This window comes from Saccostrea cucullata, unplaced genomic scaffold (assembly GCF_032062105.1).
Source record: "Saccostrea cucullata isolate Sc308-1 unplaced genomic scaffold, CSIRO_AGI_Scuc_v1 ctg2588, whole genome shotgun sequence".
Classification (NCBI taxonomy): Eukaryota; Metazoa; Mollusca; class Bivalvia; order Ostreida; family Ostreidae; genus Saccostrea; species Saccostrea cuccullata.
This window is the reverse complement of record NW_026935748.1, coordinates 18,588-37,950: the sequence shown is the minus strand read 5'-3', so window position 1 is coordinate 37,950 and position 19,363 is coordinate 18,588. Positions and strand designations below refer to the sequence as shown.

At 32.1% G+C, this 19,363-nt stretch overlaps 2 protein-coding genes across 3 annotated transcripts in view; both read left to right on the top strand.

Annotated features, from left to right (window-relative positions):
- The window catches only part of LOC134243673 (uncharacterized), a 34,592-nt gene extending 18,559 nt beyond the window's left edge, over positions 1-16,033 (top strand). The window contains exon 4 of one of the 2 annotated variants that reach the window (XM_062725909.1): positions 15,651-16,033. In XM_062725909.1, the coding sequence (XP_062581893.1) occupies positions 15,651-16,033 (383 nt within the window). Of the gene's footprint in view, positions 1-3,907; positions 5,724-15,650 lie in introns of those variants that run through there. The other variant, XM_062725910.1, reaches the window with a different exon arrangement.
- On the top strand, positions 12,183-13,912 carry LOC134243675 (uncharacterized). The gene is made up of 2 exons (XM_062725911.1): positions 12,183-12,452; positions 13,642-13,912. The coding sequence occupies exons 1-2, from the start codon at positions 12,290-12,292 to the stop codon at positions 13,845-13,847; spliced, it is 369 nt and encodes a 122-aa protein (XP_062581895.1). The 5' UTR covers positions 12,183-12,289; the 3' UTR covers positions 13,848-13,912.
- Positions 16,034-19,363: the final 3,330 nt, after the last annotated feature.

Below are 19,363 nucleotides of genomic sequence, written 5' to 3'. Positions count from 1 at the left end.
CTAGATAGTCTTGGGTTTGTCTACTTCCAGTCTAGATCTAGTAAATAAAAGGTGCTTACATATTTTCTCTTATTACAGAAATATATTGCCATTAAGCATTATAGACCAAAATATATATATATGAATGGAATTAAGATTATGTTGGCATGATTGAATTCTGGGAATTTCAAAATGCAGTATTTTCGACCATTTTTATTGAAGCTGTCAAGTACGGGAAAAAGTGGCATTGAATTAATTATGACGTCTTTAAAATGGGTTAGCACAGGTTTAACACATTTACCAGTTATGATGTCATACGAAGTAGGTTCTACGTTTAAAGAAATGTAATGAATAATGTGTGCTAAATCAAAAGTTTATGTCTACATGTATAGTTTTTGCATTAGAATGACTGTGTATTTTACACTAGCCCATAGCTTTACAGAGCATATTTTAGGTCTTATACTTACCCCACCCCTTTCTTTTTTAGGAGGAAGTCAATATTGAACAAAAGCAAAAAAAAAAACAAACAAACAAACAAACAAAAAACACCCTACCTTTATTTTTCTATAAGAAGGAATTAAAAATAAGCTAAAAATAATCTACTATTCTACAAATTTTTAACTGTTACTTTGCCACAATACTTTCAAGTATACCTCCACCAATATTTAAAGTATGCTTTAATCATTGCGAAGTAAATTATGATATGATGGTACTTGTGTGAATCTTAACTTCATTTCAATATTTTATCTAAAGCCTCTTTCAGAATTATTGAAAGGTATAGAGTTTTATTTATATTTTTGCTTTTCATTTATTTTTATTTTGTTTTGATTTAACGTAATGTTCTTTTTTTTTGGGGGGGGGTATAAAAATTTTCTCCTCTTTTATTGTCAAATAGGATATTGCCAAACTTAAACCATCTAAAAGTTGAAATGACAGAAAATTAAAGTTTTCCTATTAAAGAGTATTTAAACCTGATTTTTGCATGGTTTGATTTCTAATATAAAAAGAAGTGGAATATCATTCTTTAAGCACCTCTATAAGGAGGAATATTAAAAAGAAATTTTATTTACTTGACAATTAAAGAATCTCTTTTAAAACACAATTTTAGCATTGAAAGACTACGTGAATCTCTTAATTATTTCATACGACTTCTTGTATTTTTCTGATTACAGAAATTGTAAAAATTAATTTTGCTGTAAAAAAGATATCAAACAGTGTATATTTTGTATCACTTTAAAGGGGTTAATTTCTCAATGGGGTCATTATTTTATAGGACTAACGTATAAAATAATGACCCCCTAGGACCCTTTTCCTACAAAAAATGATTTTTTTCTACGGGTTGGGGTCATTTTTTGTCGTTGAAAAATGACCCCCCGGTCATTATTCGATGGGGGTCATTATTCGTCTTTACACCGGCTTTTGATAAACTATGTGCATTTACACTATACGCATTGAAGAAATGTAAAACTACGGAAAAAATCAACAGCGCACAACTTGCTCCCAGCATTTTTCAAAATAGTAGGGACAGTAGCTACATGTGTATAAAATATTATGATTTATAATCAAGCGGATATTGTTGAACTTTTGAGATTTTAGGGGGTTGTACACGTGATTGAAGTATGTTTCTGCATAAAAGTGCATAACTGCTGCTTATAAGAGACATAATAGTTATCAATTAAATAAGACTGTGTACTATTGATTAATGCATTCAAAAATATGAATCAGTTATAGTCAGATCATGCTTTAATAGGTTTAATTTCCATATTTTCAGTTCCACTAATAGCTTTATCTGCGTCTCAAGTACAGAGAAACTGCGTGTCAAACTAGCCTATGACTTCATATCTGTTAGTACAGTGAGATCAAGTTGGCTTTGATTTTACATTCGAATAAGGTTATAATGACAAGATAAGTTACACATTGATTAATATTTACAATAATCACGAGAAATCAAAGTATGTACAATGTAACAGTATATGAAAAAGAAAATTATCATTTATTCGCCAAGATTCATTTGTACAATATCACCATGACGTCATAATCGAATTCCCGACGCTCTGCATACACTGATCTACCTTTGGGTAGCCTTTAACCTAGTTGTGCAGTTAGAAGTACTTTTCCTATAAATCGGACAAGACTATTTTCTACTTCCAATTTCCTAAGATGGGTGAGAAAAATTAAGCCAAAAAGTAGATTTTTTTTTGGGGGGGGGGGGGGGGGGGGGGGGCTAAACGAGACATTGACAAAATAATTTTTTGAGTTACATGTATTCTAATGTCAAATACTGTGTGCTTACTCAAGGATATTAATTTCTTTATTGAACAGTGCTATTTTTATACAAATACATTGATACATATTTTCAAAAAAAAAGACCGAGGGAAGTCTCAAGTATGCTTGGTTCTAGCCTGGTTCTGACTTGAAATATCCATAGCGCCCGAATTCCTATGCAAAGCCCTGGTCCCAGGATCACGCACATGAGCAGTTACTATCGTGAAATAAAGTTAAATTCATTTCAATGGAAGGTCCTAAAAACAATTCAATTTACAGCCATGTAGCATCATTTCTGAAACGGGGGCAGCCAGAGAAATTGTTTTGTACTAACCTAAAAAAAAGAGTAGCAAAAAACTAAGTTGCCCTAAATCGAAAATACTTTTATTGGGGAAAGGAGGTGGGTAGAAGGCATTTCTTTCGATGTAAACTTCTTTCAATACCAATTTTTGGACTAACAATACTACATTAACCTTACTTAAAAAACAGTTGGGGGAAGCAGCCTTTCAATGAACATTTCCATCTCCCCCTGCACCCTGAGAAAAAATTTCAACCTATCTGCATAAAAAATTGAAAGGCGAAAACCAAAAAAAAAAGAAAGAAAAAGGAAGAAAAAACAAAGAAAAGAAAAGAAGAAGAAGAAAAGTAAATTGTCCTACCCTAAAAATCCTATTCGGGGTGGAAGGTAAGGGTTGGAGATGGGGTGAAGGGTGTTAGGTTCAACTTCTTCCAGTACCAAATTTTCTTCCTACCATACTATATTACCCTTACTCTTGCAAAATGTGTGGGGAGAGGCATCATTGAAGTATTTTAAAGAATGCCAGCCCGGGTTTGCTTACCCAATTTTACCAGCACTCGTAGCAAACATCCTAGCGTTATATATCCGCACTAAATTTTGAAAAACTTGTATTCTTCTTCATTCCTTTATTGTTTGCGTGATTAAATTTATGTTTGTAATAGAGATAATCATAATAACTTATTTAAGAAACTGTATCAAATTAAAAGAAAGAAGAATGAATTTACAGGAATAAAGCAACATACAAGTGAGGACAAAATGAAGAATGATAAAAGTTTAAAGTGAAATGTAATAAAGTCGACTATGAAAACATTAAAGTAACATATAGTTACAATAGTAACAAAGAATGTAGAAGTATGCAGAATATGAATAAAAGCAAGATAAATAGTCTTTTGGCGGTAATTTCCTTCCACAGTTTTCATTGCATTTTATTTATTCTAAATTCAACACCGTTTCAATTCCCCAAAATTTTCGATCTTGTATATTTACATGTACGTTATTTTTAAAGTTTCTTTTACAGCGACAGAAAATATAGATGAAACTCGTAGGTGTCAGAATACGCTTCCCTCATTATCATGATAATGCTTCCTTATCATCTATTGAATTCTATTAAACACTAAGCAATAAATACAACGTAGTAAAATGGTGATGACCATTATTATTATCATTATCATCATCGTTGTGAGCGTTGCACTTTACGTTCCACTTCACGTTGCACTCAACATTTTGAAGCCATCTTTTTTAAGAACTAAAGAAAAGGATGATAGAAATTTAACAAAGAATTTTTTAGTAAGTTTCTTCAGATTTAATAGAATTAAATCGTAATATTTTTTCTTAAACACCTTTTTTTCTTTGTTTTCTTTTCAGTGTCAAAATCAACTTTTCCAGCTTTTCTCGCTCACGCAAGTCGTGACTCTAACAGTACTCCAGTTGTTTATAATCAAGCTCACGGTAGTTATCACCATGGCTACTCAACAAGTACAGGAATATTTACTGCTGATCGGGATGGGTTTTATTTGTTTTTGTATAATACTGAAGCTTATTCAAGGGTTACAGTTACTGCTCTGAGAGTCAACGGAGTGGAAATATTCGAAACGAGGTCGGACGGACGCCGTTCTGATTATGACGACACTTCCGCTGTCACTGTTCTTCAGTTATCTAAAAACGATCGTGTTTCTATAGGAGTTAAATCTGGGGAAGTTGACGATGGACAATCACTTTTTTTTGGCATACTTCTTCTTTAATTTGTATCCGAATCATATTTTCTATTATTTAAGATGGAAGCATACTATCATGAAGCTTACGTCATTCCATATCTTTAACATTATACCGGGTACTTATGATTTCTATCATCTGATCGTGAGGAATCTTTCTGACTTTTTATTTGACACTCCTGACCTGAAAAATATCATCCATTAAAACAAGAAAATGGAGGCCAATTTATTATAACTTTTAAATAAAGATCATTTTCATTTAAGCGCCAATGACACAAGAGGACAATGGACCACAACACTCACCTTATTTCACTGTTATAGGATTGATTGATTAATTGTATATTGTTTAACGTCCCTCTTGAGAATTTTTCACTCATATGGAGACGTCACCGATGCCGGTGAAGGGCTTCAAATTTAGACCTATACTCGGCACTCAGGGCCATTGAGCAGTGAGGGTTCTTTATCGTGCCAACGCCTACCGTGACACGGGACCTACGTTTTTAAGGTCATATCCGAAAGACCCGTGACTTTCACTTCTAGTGCCGAGCGCTTGGCGAAGGAACAGTCACTACCTATGTTTACGTCTTAGGTATGACGCGGCGCCGCGATCGAGAATCGAATCCGGGCCTCCCGATCACGAAGCAAACGCTCTACCACTAGGCTACCGTGACCGGTACTGATTGTCTATTTTCGAAAAAACAATACCCTAGGAATCATGAATTAAACATTTATTTTCTACTTACCTGAGGATGCCTCCATATAAAAGGACTATATACTTTCACTACTCTTCAATTTTTACGACGACAATACCGGCGATGATATCGACATAGAACCAATTTTGTTCAAAAGAAAAAAAAAAAACCTTTATTGAGCCCCCGGATCTGGAGAGCTAAGAGTCATTGATATTTTTTGCATGCTTTTCACGGTCATTTGATACTGAAATTGAGAAGATGAAAATATATTGTACTAACAAATAAAGAATTAGGGTTTGTCCCTTGACAAATGGCCACTGCATAAAAACATAAGTTTCCCCTTCATTCATATAATACCAGGACCAAATGTTATTATAAAACATCATTAAAAGCGAAAGATGGAATGTTCATTTTGTTCTAGAATTTTGATTAATTTAGTTAATTATACAAAATTTAAAATACTTTTTATTAATGCTTTACAAAAGTTTTGTTTTCTTCAAAACAAGAGATTCTTTCAATAATTATTAAACATTTTACAAGCGGTAAAATAATGTCTAAGTCTGTTTAATGATCCCGGGACCTGGACTTACACAGCATTAAGAATTGACTCAGTGTTTATTGTATGGTATATATTGACCATAGTGGTAGGAAACAGTGTTAACACGTCAACCTTATTACATGACTTCGATTGCCGATCAACAGGGGCTTATCCCGTACAACATTTTGTGTCCTGGATTAATCGCAGTCATGCTGCCGACACATCAACATATCATATAATTCTTCACTTTTAATTTTTTAACAGTATCATAACTAATTAAAGCAAGATCATTTTTTTGCTTTGAATTTAAGCCATCCAGTGGTCACAAAAGTTAATTGATAATGGATGCTGCAGCAATTCAATGTTTATCAATTCCAGGTTAACATTTCCTGATTTCATCACATTCTGACAAATGCAGAGAAAAGTAAACCCCTAAATTTTGACTTAAAACCAAAAATGAAATCCCAGTTGACATCAAAAAATTAGATTCATAAAGTCTTGAAGAGGATTTAAGTTTTACGGTTGATGTCTTTAAATAAATTGAAGTATCTGCTAATATATGCACTGAAATAAAAATGTGGCATCATTAGGAAAATGACAAATTTGTCTTAGGAGAAAGTCAGGGGGGAACAAACATTGCATGCTTTTACTTTGGCTGTTTTTGTTTGCAACCTTTTTGCTCATTGTTATTTTATGGATACTGGAAAGTTAATTTTGATATATTCTAAATAAAGTTTGAAATATAAAAGTGATCAACTAATATATGGTATTTGCACAAAAAATTTTCAGTGATGTATTGTTTGAGAGTGATCTCCTTTTATCTGACTTATCTTTTATTTGTTTGTCGTCATTTATACATATATAATAAATGAAATATTCATTCATCAAACATGTTGTTTGTGTTATTTTTTATGGATATAATATTACCTATAAATTGTTATACCGTGTAGTGCGTTTCTATAGCGGGTGTAAAATTTTGCGTTTTGCTTGCTCAAAGGTATGCAAATAATTTTGGCGGAAACAGAATACCGACACTTTGCAAAAGAGGGGAAAATAATATTTTTGATAAGACTCAATACGTTTAACATTCTTTTGAATACCACTTGACACAAAGTTAAACATGGTTAAGTAAAACAATACTAAGAGGTAGTAAAATTGCTGATGCAGCACTCTGAAAGGAATATTTCTTGTATTCCATGAGCATAATGAGGGGTGAAAATTTGCTGATCAAAATTTTATCAGCTAACCATGGCACCGCTAAAATAAGCCAAAGTGAAGGATTTTGCAGCCTTAGATTCCCGAGGGTAGTACAGAGCAACAATAAGGAATCTACGTTTTACATTTAAAATAAAATATATAGAAACAAAATCTTTTTATTGAGAAACATTGAGCCAGAAAAGCTAAGATTAATCTTTGAAGCATCCTTTGGTAGTATAGATTCTAAATAATGACGCCCCGGGGGACCATGATAGGGAATCATATCTTTACATCGACATATATAGAAAAAAAAAATTGATAAAATCTTCTTCCTACTTAATAGAGAACACTTTGATGGAATTTCAAATATAATTTTTTTTTTCAGTTTTTTTTCCTCCTTTAGTAAACATGCGCTTCAAAATAAGCAAAGAAATTAAGACATGGAAATAACATTCAACAATTTAAATCTAAATTATTTAATTCTTTCATTAACTTTCTTATATATATACTGGTTTATATTTTGGGGCATCGTCTTTGTCCAAAATATAATCAGATTGATTTTGTTAAGTTGCTCTTGGTGACGTTTATGAAGTCTCCTCGATCTCTGATAAAATGTCTTATTCTCTGATTGATATCACAGATCGAATATATGATTTAATTTTTATAACCTAGTCTTTCTTCTCTTTTCAACCCTTCTGTGTCTGAAGTGGTACAATTTTACATATTTATTGGTTTCAATGTGTAATGCTTTGATAAAAATAGTTAATGAAAAAGTTAACAGTGTTAAATTTAGATTTAAACTGTTAGACTTTCGTATCGTATAAATTTCAATAAAAATGAACGACAGATTTTAAACATCTGGAATGACTCGACAAAGACAAGAAAGTAATTAATCTAGGTAATACATTTTCACTTTTCCTGCATTTCTCTGATTGTTACCAACTCTATTTTAAAATTACTCTAAATTATTTCTGAACATAAAATAAACGTCAATTCTAAAAAAAAAACTAAAATTTTTAAAGTGCTCAATTCACGATACTAACCTTTTTTACATAACACAAACAAGCCGGTCGTTAATGTTTAAAATGGTGACCGGAAAAGTTCTTCCAGTCATGATACGTTATTCCTAAAAATTATACCACTGTACTAAAGATGGACAAAATAAACTATAAAGGACAAACTGTCTGACTGTGTTCACGGGAATAGAAACTAAACAATTTGATTTTTCATTTTTTTTTAAATAATTTTTACGAGTGGAATTGGATTATAAGAAAGCACCTAAAACCAGTAAGAAGTATTGAGTAAATCTTTTAATCTCTCGCTGTTTTATTATGCATTTTGTACAATGAAAACCGAATAGAGTTTCAGGACATTTCAATAAAATGAAATTCATTTTTTTTTTTATAAATTTTAAAAACTTTAATATACATTTTAAAAGCAGATGAAAGACCCCGATAAAATTATGCTTGTTTTCTTTTAATTGTAAACACTTTTAATAAGCAAGGGTACAAATTTAGAAATAAGGATTTTAGTTATAATTTTCGCAACGGCTATATACATGTAAGCTTAAGGTACCACGCTGCTAAAATCACGACAAACAATTTTTAAGTTCATATGTTATTGTTACATATAACAGATTATAATTATTGACAAGCAAGTTGATGAAACAAGAATATCAACAATCTCGTTTAAAGTCATCATTTCGTAAATTCTATGGTCGATACAATGAACTTGTCAGCAAATACAATTTATCATTGAATGAAATGCTGACTGACGTTTTTCATACCAATTGTTAGTCCATTATTTATACACTGAATTGACCATGGATTTTTTCCGTTATTTCCTGATTATGACAACGAGCACACGGCGGGTGTGACCGGTCGGCAGGGGATGCTCACTCCTCCATGGCACCTGATCCCACCTCTGATGTTTCGGAGGTCTGTGTTTGCTCTGCTCTTATTTTGTATATTTGTTTAATGGACGTTGAGATTGAATACTGTTCGTTATTTCCATATCCTTCTTACAAGTATAAAGCCAAGTCAGCTGACCTTTTTGAATAAATTTAAGGAAAATAACAGCAGTAGTGAAATTGAAAAATGTAATTTATTGAAGAAAACGACTCAAAACAAATATACACATAGTAGGGGGATAAGAAGAGACAAAATAAATTCTAAAGAACACAAAAATCATATCATGCAAATTGACCCCCTTAATTTACACATAGCATAAAACAGGCACTGATATGACTACCATAAAAAAGTGGAATATAAAAGAAAATAAACGCCACAATCTATTTCGTATTTGTAAATAGATAATAGGCACAAAAATACAAGTATTTCAAGCTTAATGAACCCATATCTCAACGCATTGTAATGAGGTACTACTACAGGAAGTCTCCTAGATAAAAAGTCTTAATACATATTTATAAGACTGATTTTTAAAGCTATTTTGCAACAGACAAGTAGATCTTATGATATAATTTTGTGACGTCATTATAAACTGCAGATTCTTAAGAGGGGGTCATATTTTTTAATTGAAATTTAAGAATCTTACAGTTATATTTATTTAGATCAATCCTATGTATCCTTCGTAGTTTCAGTACTTCATAAAAATGGAAAAATTAAAAGCAATTGACGTATTGAATTGCCCCCCGTAAACCACTGATAGAACTTTTTTTTTCTTTCATATAATAAACAATACATTTTTAGTCATCAAATATTAGACTTTGAGTGAAGTCAATAGTTTTGATGTGATTTTTTTTGAATTGCTAAAGTCTTGCAATTGTTATTTACTAAAAAGAAAAAGAAACGCAGGGTAGCATTATGTTCGACAAAAAATTGAAAAAATGACCGAAAATTACGAAATTGGTCATAAGAGAAATTTAGTAACCGTGCACCAAAATCAGTATTCAGAATTCCTCAACCGTAAAATTTATTAACTCACTTAGGGAAAACGCTAAAAAGCCCAAAACACGCGCAATTTGATAACAACGAGTTTGCCAACAAATCTTGTTGTATTATTTGATGCATATGAGGTATGCACATCGTTTTTCAATATTTAGAGACATTATGAATTTCCTGCAATATTGGTACAGTTTATGGAAGTTCAATGGGGTCTTGTTTTCGAACTGCCTAATTAATGAAAAAGGCAATAACGGTTTACTAAGCAGTTTCTTGTACATTTTCACCCCATAAAACTTGTTACCCGTTGTGAGAGATGGTCTGGAATGGTTTTTTCAATCAACCGTTACGATGACGTTAACGCAAAACAGAGCCATGTTGCGAGCGGGTTATTTGTCCTGTAATCTCTTAAATCGCTACCTTACTACCACAAAACAGCCATTTATACAGTAGATGATTGTAATCAATACATTCATACGAAATTTGAAGGAAAAAGATTCCGCAATTTGGTTTTTTGAGCAAGTCAACTTACTGTTGTATTCCTCTCACTGGTGCATGCGCACACCGTTTGTCTTATTTTTCTGCTTGGTTACCCATGCCAAATATAGCCAGGGTTTGAAAGATAAACACTGATGAAATACCATGCGAATGAGAAATAAGGCTTTGACAGATGCACGGGAGAGACATTGAAGATAAATGAGAGTTTTCGATTTTCACTTTTTGGGGGTATCGTCATTTGATCTTCAATGACTCATGAATTATTGGACAAAATCAAATGGGAAATTGGTTATATCTTTCTGAAAGATAATTTCAAAAGTTAGATAGGAAAACTAAAACATATTTTAAGAAAAACAAATTTAATTCACCTCAAAAGTTTACCCTGCGTTTCTTTTTCCTTTCACTATATAATCATATGATAAATCTTTCTGACGTATTTTGAACGGTCTCTTAAATACCCAGACGCTAGATTTTTTACACTTGTCATTGGTATTGAAGTCAATGTAAGTTTCTTATTGTATGAAATTAAAGGGTTTCTCTGTTGCAGTTTTCACATACGTACTTCGCATATCTGCACCTGAGATCTGAAATTCTTAGATGCCACGTTATTGCAAATTTAAAGTGAAGAACCAATCAGGATGAATTTGATGAAATCCATGTGTCCATCAGATCGTCTGTAGGACTAAACTTTGTTAGCAGGAAGCTTTAAAAAGTAATGAAGATAAATCCGGTCAGCAAAACAATCACAGATAAGGAAAGAACAAGGGCACCGGGGAAAAACCAAGTCGGAATTAAATCCCGACAAGCATCATCTATGTACGGTTTCACATTCCGTGTTGAAAGGCCAAAAAAGAAAACATATTATGTTTGTTCCCCATAACAAAACTGACACAATTAAATCGCAAAGACTATAAAGTAAAAATTGTGTTGATGATTTAATATATTTTTAAAGAATGTGAATTTAACTTACACAATTTTTGATTTGGTTTTTTACAGGCATTTTCATTGAATAAAAAGAATTATTTTAAGTTTGTAGAGAGCTATTAAAAAATCCATCTTCGATATCTTTTTAACTCCTAATTAGCAAATACATACTAATCTTTTATATGTCAATCTAACACAAGACCATAAGTTATGAACGTGCTTAGGGACTTCCTTGGATATCTCCTTGCCATTTGTCATGTCATTGTCTTATTAGGCAATGTTTAACATAGAAAGGTAGTTAAGATTTAACGAACAGAAAATGTTTCAGTGTGCACGATGAAATCAAGATAACGAAGGTATGCCAATCTCAACAGTAAATGATAAGTTAAAGGCGTTGGCGTTGAAACTCTTCATGAAATTCACTGGTTGGATTTATTGAAAAAAAGAATCTATTGGATTGTCTTGAATTTCTTGATTGGCAACACAACTGTATAGTGTGATAATCAATAAAAGAGTACAGAAATTTCGCATTAAGTATATCTGTACAAAACAAGTTTACAGTTCTTAAAAAGGAGGTAACAAAATGACAAAAGGACTGTTGATAATTTTAACTACTGCATCCTGGATTAACTACTGCATATGCCAGCGCCTCCATTCTAACTCGGTCACATGTTCTGAGCCAGATGAATTAAATTTTCTAAAAGCGGAACTGATTGATGTCCAGCAGCTTGTAAGACGTCAGTCTATTAAAATGGAATTGCTGGAGGAAGAATTACACTATGTTAAAAAGAAACTGGATAAGAGTTAGTACTGCTTTTTCAAATATTAAAATGGAACTGACTTCTATCTTATTTAATAAATAAAAGAGATGTGAAAATTGCCGTTTGCTGTTGTAACTTATTTTAATCGATCTTTTAAATCATTTCATATCCGAACATTATAAAGATTCAAATTCATTGTAGTTTTGATTATAGCTACATATATTTCTTTATTTAAAACACGATTATAACTGAATATTTTGTTTAACAAATATAAATATTTTCACAAAATCAATCATTTCATTTTTTCCAGTAATGCCTGAACAAGTTGCCTTTCATGTAGTTGCTTCTAGTCGCTGCCGTCCCGGGGTAATTTTTTTTGATCATCTGATAACAAATATTGGATTCGGATACGACAAATGCTCCGGAATATTCACTGTACCAACAACAGGTTTTTATGTGTTTTCTTGGAGCATAGAAACTTACGGACAGTTGACTGAGGCTGCAATTTTAGTGAACGGATTCGAAATGGGAATATCGACGTGTGACGAAGACTCAACTTACTACGATTCGTCCACTTCCTTTGCCGTCCTTAATCTTACAGTGGACGACAAAGTATGGATCAAACTAAAAAGTGGACGTGCAGAAGCGATGCATACCATGTTTTCTGGCTGGATGATCAGTAAAAGCGGTATAGTATTCTAACATCTTTGAAAAATAATGGTAAAGGAGAAAAAAGTCTGACAACTTTATCTTTTCAAATGTAATCGCTATAAGTATAATTACTCTTGTTAAAAATGAAATGCAATTTTAATACGATTTGTGGAACTTACAATAAATTTTGTAAAACATCCGTTTTACCGGCTCCGCTTACGCGTCGCCGGTAAAACTCAGTTTGCGACCGTTAGATCAGCATTAACGGTCGCAAATGCCAAATTAGAAGATAGTTATTCCCTTATTTATATGTACATATAGAATGCTGAAATACAATTTCAAAACCCCATCATTACTGCATGATACAATGTTACCTGTAAGTGGACTTGTGTTCTCATTTTATGACTTTTGTTCAGCGTAATGAAATTAAAATACATATAACTTTCCATGAATTAGTAATTATTTAAGTATTTCTTAGGATTTTTTTTAATATTACTCAAGCTGAATTTAATTCTTTTTAAATAAAATCATAAACACCACACTGTGCATTAGCACCCAAAAGATTGTGAATGTTTGTGTCTGCAAGTTTTGGAGGTAAACAATTTTAGTGAAAACGTTATTTATTTAAATATATACATCTGTGGTGTCTTTCTATCATATAAACATGCAGAGAGAAGATATCTACATACTTACATAGTATGAATATTATCAAAGGTCCTAGGTCACTGTGTGACCTAATCACACGACGTAATATAATCTGCAGAAAAGGACATACCCTACTTAGCAATTAGCATGTTTTTCTGTTTAAAAATGTACAAAATATACAAGTAAAATAATAATCACTTCATTTTAAATGTAAAAAAAATATTTATTTAAGTGTTTTCAAGCTGATTTTCACCTTGCACATTTTTGTCAAAATCGCATGTTACAAGAAGTGCAAAATTTTTGTTTTTGTTAAAAATATGCTCGTATGAATCATTTTCGCCCAATGAAATTTACGCACTATAAAATTCGTAAACAAAATAACCCCGTTCAAATTTATACAGATGCCCTTGTGTTGAACAAAAACCGATCTGGTCAAAACCAAAATAGAGGTAAAATTCACAGTAATTTGCATTCAGCAGGTTCCTTTCTACCCCTTTTAGATTCCATCTTATATTTATTCTTTCTTTGACAAAAAAGAAACTATAATGCATTACACCAAACTGTTTTTTGTTTTTTTTTAGATAGTACAGCATTTTATGCTTCCCTTTCGCATGATGTGAATGATTCTCGCATTATCTTTAACAAAGAAATTCTGGACACAGATGATGCTTACTCCACGTCTACAGGGAAGTTTGTGGCGCCTCGTTCTGGTCTTTACGTGTTTATGATGTCAGGACTTATCTATGGAGGTCACGCACTGCATTGCAATTTTTTATTCAGTAACTGAATTTCACTGCCAGTAGTTTGGGTAGAGTCGAGAAACGGGAATCATGAGACCAGCGGTTATATGACGTTTCGCCTGGATGGACTCTGGAGAATCTGTGTATGTTCAATCTCCGAGAATTACGGCCACGTCCATGTTTGCAGGGTGGCTGGTGATTGAAGACACAACCGGTAAAATTGATACTTTTTGCATAGATATTTTTGCTATGAAAATTTCATAGGTATTTTTAAATAAAAAGATATGTAAAAAGCTTACAGGGGGATTAAATTTGATGAAACCGACACTAAAAATAACATTTAAAAAAAAAACGTAATTATATGGTTAAAAAAAACATCTTTCTATTTTTTTTTATTCGAATATCAATTTCTATCAAATACAATTATGAAATTTAGAGACACTTACAAGAACAATTAAAACAAAGACTTTATGCGCTGATAGTAATTATTTTACAAATGATGAATTTTGCATTTCTTAGAGGTTTTTCATTTGCATTTTATTTTTTCTAAATTCAACACTGCTTCAATCCCCAACATTTTCGATCATGTATATTAAAATTTAAAACATTGCTGTTACGTCATGTCTTTGTTCTTGCAGTCTAAAAATTTACCTGTGGCCGTCCGATAATAATAATTACCAGTCTGATAATATATTATCGGATGGCAATTATATCAAAATCGGACGGTATTTAAAAACCAAAAGAAGAGTGGAATAAACTAGATATGTCCACCCTCCTAACCCCAATCCAACCCCCACCCCCACCCAAAGAAAGGAAAAAAAATCAGGGAAAGCAATCGCAAGGAAATTTAGTTGTTACAAAATAGCAAATCCATGAAGAAATCGAGTTTAAACCATCCTCAAAATTAATACTTCCCATCTTAAAGTGTTTTTGATTCGGCACTTTGAATAAGCGAATTTAAATCCATTTCTGAGAAATAATCGGCAAATCTTTTTATTTTATAAGAATGTTTCTAAATGGCTGCACTTGTAAAACCTGATAATTTCCATTATATAAACTAAAACTTCAGGATGAAAATCCGCATTTTTTTTACTTTCCAAGGTGACGGTAATAATTCCACTCAAAAAAATATGTATCAGGTCAATTTATGCACAAAATAATAAAAATTTTCCAAAATAAAAAGGAAATCATTCCCCACCAGACCCCTGTCTTGCTTATCTAAACGACTGCCATTGAATGAATGAAATGAAATAAGAGTTCATCCACTGCTTTTACTGTCTCTTTTCTTTTGTCTACTTATTACACGGGTATAAAACAACTGACACCTAAACTCCCATTGTGTTATTATCGGACTCCTCCAGGTTACTTTTGGACATTTAAATGGCAATGTTTTAAGTAAGATATATGCCTCATACTATTCTATATGTAAAATTATCAGACAGTTTTTGGCCCTAACAGGCCTCAAACAGTCTGATGATTTTACATATAGAACAGTATTCGGCATATATACATTGCGTACTTCATTCTGTTACAGCGACAGAAAATATAAATGAAACTCGTACGTATCGGAATACGCTCCCCTCATTATGTTTCCTAATTATCAACTAGTGAATTCTATAAAATAAACACTACATATTAGTTAAATGATAATGATTATTATGATTTTCATTATCATCATCGTTGTTTACGTTATAGTTAACATTTTGAAGGCTTCTTTTTTTAAGAACTAAAGAAAAAGATGAAAGAAATCTTACAAAGATATTTTAAAAATTTTCTTCAGATATTATACTCAGAAGTAAACCGTCATATTGTTGTTCAACACCATTATTGTTTCTTTGTTTTCTTTTCAGTGTCAAAATCCACTTTTCCAGCTTTTCTCGCTCATATAAGTGGTAGCTCTAACAGTACCCCAATTGTTTATAATACAGCGCACGGTAGTTATCACCATGGTTACTCAACAAGCACGGGAGTATTCACTGCTGATCGTGATGGACTTTATTTGTTTCTGTATAATACTGAAGCTTATAGAAGGGTTACAGTTACTGCTCTGAGAGTTAACGGAGTGGAATTATTCGAAACGATTTCGGACGCACGTCGTACTAATCATGACGACACCTGTGCTGTCACTGTCATTCGTTTATCTTCAAACGATCGCGTCTCTATAGGAGTTAAATCTGGGATTGTTGATGGTTGGGAGTCGCTGTTTTTTGGCATACTTCTTTTTGATATCTGATTTTAAAGGTTTTGATTGAATTTTTTTTATTTGAATTTAAATTTTCTCTTTTATTTAAGACGAAAACATAATTTCATAAAGCTTTTCTTTTTCTATATTGGTAATATAAACTATGATTAAAATCTTTCTTGAAGCATTTTTCTGATTTGTCCTAATAAGATCTTCATGAGGATTTCAGTTTTGATGTAGAACACGTTGATAAACAAAAATCTGCATTGAAAATGAAAGTTTGGCACCATAGGATAAATGACAACATTGGGTTTATAGAAGGTAAAATATGTCTCTTTAGTGTCAACTATTTTTTTTTAAATAAAATATTGTGTTTTTCAATTTTTTTTTCCCTCATATGAATAAAGACCCCACCACTTTCCGATGAGAGTTTGCAAATTACAGTACAATACTACGCACTAATCGACGTTGAGAAAGGGTTTTTTTTAGTGCCAATACTTACCTTCAAAGGGGACCTCAATTTATATGATCTAATGCAAAAAAAGAATCTTCGTACACATTCCGTAGAGGAATTAGAACCTGTGATGTAAGGATCAACTCCTTATTTTGTGTGACAAAAAGTGTATCAGTAATGCTTTAAAATCTGCTCTGTGGTATTTAACAACCATTAATGATGAATAAAATTTATGATAAAATTTCCAAAATTTCAAAATATGTGGCCCAAGGGTCAGTGGTTCCTGTGGGTGGGGTGCTCAACTGGTGGTTATAAAGTGGGAATGCATTTTTTCTTTGTTACTCTGATCTACCTCTGGGTATTGAGTAAAGTAACCCTGCTAAGTGTATAATTATTAAAAGCAATGGTGCCTCTTTCAAAATTCTGAATTCCGTGGCTTTTGGTTTAAAACACAAACTAAATTCAAATGCTGGAAAGCTATTTTATGATACTCGGGTGACCTTTAAGGCCAGTGGGCCTCTTGTTTAGTTAAATTCTTGGTTTGGCTTCTCCTTTATTTATTAACCCCCCTTTTTATTTTAATTTATTCATTTTTTATGGAATGTTGGGGTGCCAGGGCTTTCTCTATCCCCTCTGTTTACATTCCTGTCATCATTTATATTTCTATCAAACATTATCAAACGAACACTGTGATTTCAAAAAGAAAATCCTTAGGTTTCTCCTCTAGTCACGACCTTTTAGTATTGTTGCAACGACAACTTTTATAATGGAAGGAATTTCTCAAGCCCACAATTTGCCAATTTTAATGTGATGGAACTTTTAAACAAAACACTCAAAAGTAAGAGTATTTATGTTCAGACACTTCGATCATACAATAAACGAATTATAATCGCTATCTCTTTTGGTTCAAATTTTACCCTGCGTCAATGAACACTCTTCTTCGCATTCGTATTCAACTATTTTCGGTTTCTTTTATTCTTAATTGACTATATGAAGATCTTTATCCAAGTCTAGACATTGCACTTAGTTTCTTCACCTGCACAATACAGGCTAGTGTTTTTTTTTGTTGTTGTAGTTTTTTTTTTAATTTAAATTTTATTTTAACTTTCACATTTAAATCAAACAAGTATATACAAAAGTATGTTCACAAATATATCTTCCTTCAAGTATCTATTATAGATACCGTATACAAGTATTTAACAGGCTAGTGTTTTTGATTACGGGCGCTGCCCAGCACATACTATTTCAGCCACATTTGTGTCATACGATAATCCTGACTTTACCTGAAGGCACCTTAAACTTAAAATTTCAAGCACAGGAATAAATGTGTGAATACAAGTGCATGTACCATTTTTATTTCATCATATTTCAATGAAGTCTACAATAACAACAGCATTTCCTACATGCACATATTCTAACACATGTCGGTGGAGAGCTGAAAAATTAGACATGTACTGGGTACTCTCAGCCTTTGGACATCTTTTCTTTGCCAACATAAACTGAACCACAGATCTTACAACAGGGATTAAAATATTTTTTTTGCAATGAAAATGTAATAAACAGAAAGGAAACGCATATTGTTTTACTCACCAAAGTTATTTCTAAAGTATATGGAACAATTATCTTTTTATCATTTGGTACCTGTGGCCCATTTAAAAGACAACACGAGGTTTGAAAACATAAGTGTTGAATTATTTCCCTTGATAGATAATGTGAATGAAAAAAATGTTTTTTCATGATTTCCTGTACATAAGGTGTCAATTTTCATAGATATTTTGGATTAAGAGAAACAATTATTACTCTTTCTAAACCAATATTTAAGATTCTATGGAATGTTGATGATGCAATGTCACGACCTAACAAAGATGAACACAACCAGGCTAACGATGATGGTATCCGAAGCTACGCAACAGGGAGTTGAGAGTAGCTGGTATTCGTCCACGACATCCGTACTTTGGAATCCCTCTTGCGCTGAGACTTTGCAAAGGACGTATCGATTGGTATGTCCCTAGAATTTGGGGGTGATGGAAATGATATCAACTAAACATTTCAATTCGCAACATAGAACATGATTGACTTTTATAACAACACACAAATTCCTTTTTAAAAAATTAAGGTTTTAGCTGGAAACTAATACTATCATGTGTATTCTGAACCTTTTTTTTTTGAGTTTATAAATCATATGAGACATTTAACATGCTATAAATGAAGGTACCAAAAACAATCAAAACCTGTATCTGGCACTGATTTGTCTCATGAAAATGTTCATTTAATTTTCTTAACGTTATCCTAAAAATATTATCTTTCTGAAAAAAATATATTCCCTACTTGCATTTTTTTTCCCTGTATTCATTGAAAAAAAAGATTATCATTAATGACTGCTATAGTGATAAACAAGAACAAACAAAGATAATGTGTAAATGTCTCTCAGGACATTGACAATTTTGATTCTAAATCTGTGTAAACAGACTCTTCTTTAAACATTCCTTATATTAATTTCTTTTAAATGCATTCTTTTCTTGGAATGCAAAGACGTCAGAAAATAAAGATTACATATATATTCAGGACTTTTGTTTTTTCTTAAATATTTTTCCCGTTTAATTTTCGTTTCTGTTATCCTTCGAATTACTGTTTTTCTTCCTAATTTTTCTTGGTATTTACCAGACGGATGTCAGATAATCAAGTTAGGAAAGTTTTTTTCAAATTAGTTTAAATTTTTTGCATTTATTTTCTTTTATTTTCTCCTGTCTTCGTCTATTTTTGCTTTCTCTCTCCTGGTTTACAGATGATATGTTGATCTTCTCTCTCTCTCTCTATCTCTCTCTCTCTCTTTCTTTCTCTCTCTCTCTCTTGAAAATGGTAAAAAAAACAATTTCAGCAAATTTTAAAACACTATCATTCAAATGTAATGAAAGATATTATTTTGC

Coding starts and splice junctions, on each gene's coding strand:
- LOC134243675 (XM_062725911.1), top strand. CDS start 12,290: ATGGGAATATCGACGTGTGACGAAGACTCAACTTACTACGATTCGTCC. Junction 12,453..13,641: donor CTGGATGATCAGTAAAAGCG/GTATAGTATTCT, acceptor GTTTTTTTTTAG/ATAGTACAGCATTTTATGCT.